The sequence below is a fragment of the Vipera ursinii genome (assembly GCF_947247035.1).
Source record: "Vipera ursinii genome assembly, chromosome: 3".
NCBI classification, from domain to species: Eukaryota; Metazoa; Chordata; class Lepidosauria; order Squamata; family Viperidae; genus Vipera; species Vipera ursinii.
In genome coordinates, this window is record NC_139516.1 from 7,149,545 (window position 1) to 7,153,242 (window position 3,698).

General features: G+C 46.8%; 1 protein-coding gene across 1 annotated transcript in view; it reads right to left on the reverse strand.

Annotated features, from left to right (window-relative positions):
* The window catches only part of COL20A1 (collagen type XX alpha 1 chain), a gene marked incomplete at its 5' end in the record, with an annotated part of 168,770 nt that extends 166,085 nt beyond the window's left edge, over positions 1–2,685 (reverse strand). Inside the window, one exon of the mRNA XM_083358223.1 lies at positions 2,676–2,685. Coding sequence (XP_083214349.1) covers positions 2,676–2,685 — 10 coding nt within the window. The remainder of the gene's footprint in view (positions 1–2,675) is intronic.
* Positions 2,686–3,698: the final 1,013 nt, after the last annotated feature.

Consider the following 3,698-nt stretch of genomic DNA (forward strand, 5'->3'; position numbering starts at 1 on the left):
TGTTTGTTCCTTTGTACCCCACCTTTATTGCTTTACAAGTAACTCAAGGCAGCCAACGGATCCTGCAACACCTTCTTCCTCCTGTTTTCCCCGCAACAACCCTGTGTGGTAGGCTGGGCTGAGAATGAGTGACTGACCAAAAAACCACCCAGCTGTTGTGATTCAGGGTCAGCCTGTGGGTTCGGCAGTTGGGTCAGACGACTCAGAGGAGGAGGAGGAGGGGGGTGTTGAAGAGCTTGCTGAGGGGATTGGACAGCTTGATGAGAGCCCTCAGCCAGGCCCCTCCCACCTGGTCACGACGCAGACCCAGCTGTGTGAGCCTGACAGCATGGATGAAGATGACCCACAGCTGGCCCTGTTCAAGGACGCCCGACGCAGGAGGCAGTCAATCAGGAGTAAACAGAGGAAGGCAATGGGGCACCTTGGAAGGAGGCAGAGAGAAGCCACGCCCTGAACTGTATAAAAGGGGAATGCGTGGGAGGGCTGGTTTGCTGAAGGCAACCGCTTGAAAAGCTCCTGTTTCTTGGTTTGTGTCTTGTTCTATTTGTTTTTGTAGCAATAAATTTGGCAGGTGTAATTCCAGCCTCTTGCCTTCTTGTAAAAGGGGTTGTCCCTGCCTTTTCTGCAGGGCCGGTAGCAGGCTGGTACAGAACACCAGCTAACCTTTATGCCTAAGGTGGAACTACCCAGCCAGCTTTCATTTTTAATTTAATTATTTGGATTTATTTATATGCTGTGGCTACCATTTTTTATAAACTCAAAGCAGCCAACGTATCAGCCTTCCTTCCTTCTCCCTCCCTTCTTTCCCCCTTCATTCCCACCCTTTCTTCCTTCCTCCCTCCCTTCCTTCTCCCATCTCCTTTCTTCTTTCTTTCTTTCCCCCTTCATTCCATCCCTCCATTCCTCCCTCCCTTCTTTCTCCCTCCCTCCCTCCCTTCCTTCTCTCATCTCCTTCCTTCCTTCCTTCTTTCCTTCTTCATTCCCTCCCTTCCTTCTCCCATCTCCTTCCTTCCTTCTTTCCCCTTCATTCCCTTCCTCCATTCCTCCCTCCCTTCTTTCCCCCTTCCTCCCTTCCTCCCTTCTCCCATCTCCTTTCTTCCTTCTTTCCCCCTTCCTTCCTTCTCTTTCTTTCCCCCTTCCTTCCTTCCCTCCCTCCCTCCCTCCCTCCCTCCCTTCCTTCTCCCATCTCCTTCCTTCTTTCCTTCCTCTTCCTATTTTCCCTACAAGAACAACTCTGTCAGGTGGGCTGGGCAGAAAGAGAGGGGCTACCCAATCGTTTCCCTTTTGTGCTTTCAAGAAAGGGAGAGGTTACCAGATCAAAGGGAGGGAAGAATTTTCATCTGGCCAGGCGGCCGATGCAGAACTTAGAGATCAGAGCAAACTGCCAATTCTCGAAGGAGACTCTGCAGATGCCTGGATGCAACCTGAGCAGGATCTGCCAAGTGTGATGGGGCATGAATGGCAGGGAGGTCTGGGGTGGGATTATCAAAGGTTTTGAAATAGTTGTGTAGAAAAACGTTGCCCCTCAAGCATAGTTTTCGCCTTTCTTCACTCCTTACACCGTTGCCCCAGGACTGTCAGAAAGATTTAATAAATATCGGTTGCAATTTAGTTTCTCCAAAGAGGCAGCTAATATTTGCTTTCTCAGCAATCTCAGACTTAATTTGATCCCTCTCAAATGTCATGGAATCCGAGCCTGGCTGGATTTGTACAGAGATCTCTCCCCCTATATATCTAGAGAGAGAGAGAAAAAATAGAACATAAAATCATAGGACTGGAAGGGACCTCAGGGGTCTTCTAGTCCAACCCCCAGCTCAAGGCAGGAAATCTTATAGCATTCCAGACAAATGGCTGTCCAATTTCTTCTTGAAGATCTCCAGTGATGAAGCACCCACAATGTTCAGAGGTAAGCTATTTCACTTATTGATTGTTCTTACTGTCAGGTAATTCCTCCTTAGTTCTAGTTTGCTTCTTTCTTTGATTAGTTTCCATCCGTTGCTTCTTGTCCTACCTTCGGGTGCTTTGGAGAATAGCTTGCTTCCCTCTTTTTTGTGGCAGCCCCTGAGATATTGGAACACTGCTGTCATGTCCCCCCCTGTCCTTCTCTTCATTAAACTAGACATACCCAATTCGGGCAGCCGTTCCCTATATGTTTTAGCCTCTAGTCCCCTAATCATCTTTGTTGCTCTTCTCTATACCCTTTCTAGAGTCTCGACATCTTTTTTACATCGTGGTGACCAAAACTGGATGTGGTATTCCAAGTGTGGCCTTACCAAGGCATTGTAAAGTGGTATCAACACTTCACATGATCTTGATTCTATTCCTCTGTTAATGCAGCCTAGCAGTGTGTTGGCTTTTTTGACAGCTGCAGCACACGGCTGGCTCATATTGAAGTGATTGTCCACTAGGACTTGACTCCCTCTTCTTTGTGGCAACCCCTGACATATTGAAACACAGCTATACCATCTCCCCTAATCCTTCTCTTTGATAGCCTAGACATTCCTAGGCCCTTCAACTATTCATCATATGATTTAGCACCTCTTGATCCTTTATCACCTTTGTTGCTCTAAGACTAAATATATTTAGAGTAAATATGGTGTAATGCAGGGGGTCTGTTCAGAAGCAGCCTGTTCAGAAACAGTGGGTGAGCACACACAAGCTCGCCTGCCACTCACGCGGACCCATCCCCTTTCCCCATCCTCACCTCCCCCACTCCACCAAGCTGGAAAGGTTGAAGACCGCTACTCTAATATATATCTATATATTAGACAACCCAAGATATTTCTTTACCTAAATAGAGAAAGAAAACGACCACAGGTGGGTGGAAAAAAAACAAAACAGGGAATAAAAGTGACTTTCGACTTCCTGCCGGCTTCCCCATTAACTTTCCTTCTAGGAAGCTGGCGGGGAGCATTGAAACAGGTGATCACATGATTGTGGCTGCTTGCGGCATCACTGGCGCCAGCACAACTTTGCCACAATTCAATCCCATAGGAGCCTTGGGTCTCAGATGTTGGATGCATTCTTTAAATTAGCCGATCTGAGGTTTGTTAACTTAAAATTTTTCGCCCTGTGTTGCACTGTTTTGCTCAATTGAGAGTTACAACCAGACATGAGAGGTTTAGTTCTATATATCCAATTGTCCTTCTTACAATTTTTTTAAAAAATAATCCACTTTTAATTCTATGGCCATTTTTCCCTTTAACGTCTAAGGCAGGGCTAGGCAACCTTGGCTCTTTTATGACTCATGGACTTCAACTCCCAGAATTCCTGAGCCAGCCATGCTGAGGGGAAAGGGAGAGGTTTCCAAGCTGAGCCAAGGTGGCTCAGGAATTCTGGGAGTTGAAGTCCACGAGTCATAAAAGAGCCGAGGTTGCCTACCCCTGGTCTAAGGTAAAGCAGAAAATTAAGTTGATTTTTCTTGAAGCGCTTGGAACCCCCCAAGTTGCTTTTCGTGCAACTTCCCAAATTTCAACTTTGATTTAAAAAAAAAAATCCAAAGCCCATCCCACCAGTGGTGTCCTAGCTTTGTAACACCACCCATTGCCTGAACCTATGCTAAGATTAGATCCATCTCAGCAAGCTTCCTCAAGAAGTTCTTCCAGGGGCATCGTGGATGGATGGCGGTCATCATTCACAAGATGCAAGATGCAATGTTGCAACCGAAGCTCTGAAACTTTTGTACGTGCATGGATGCA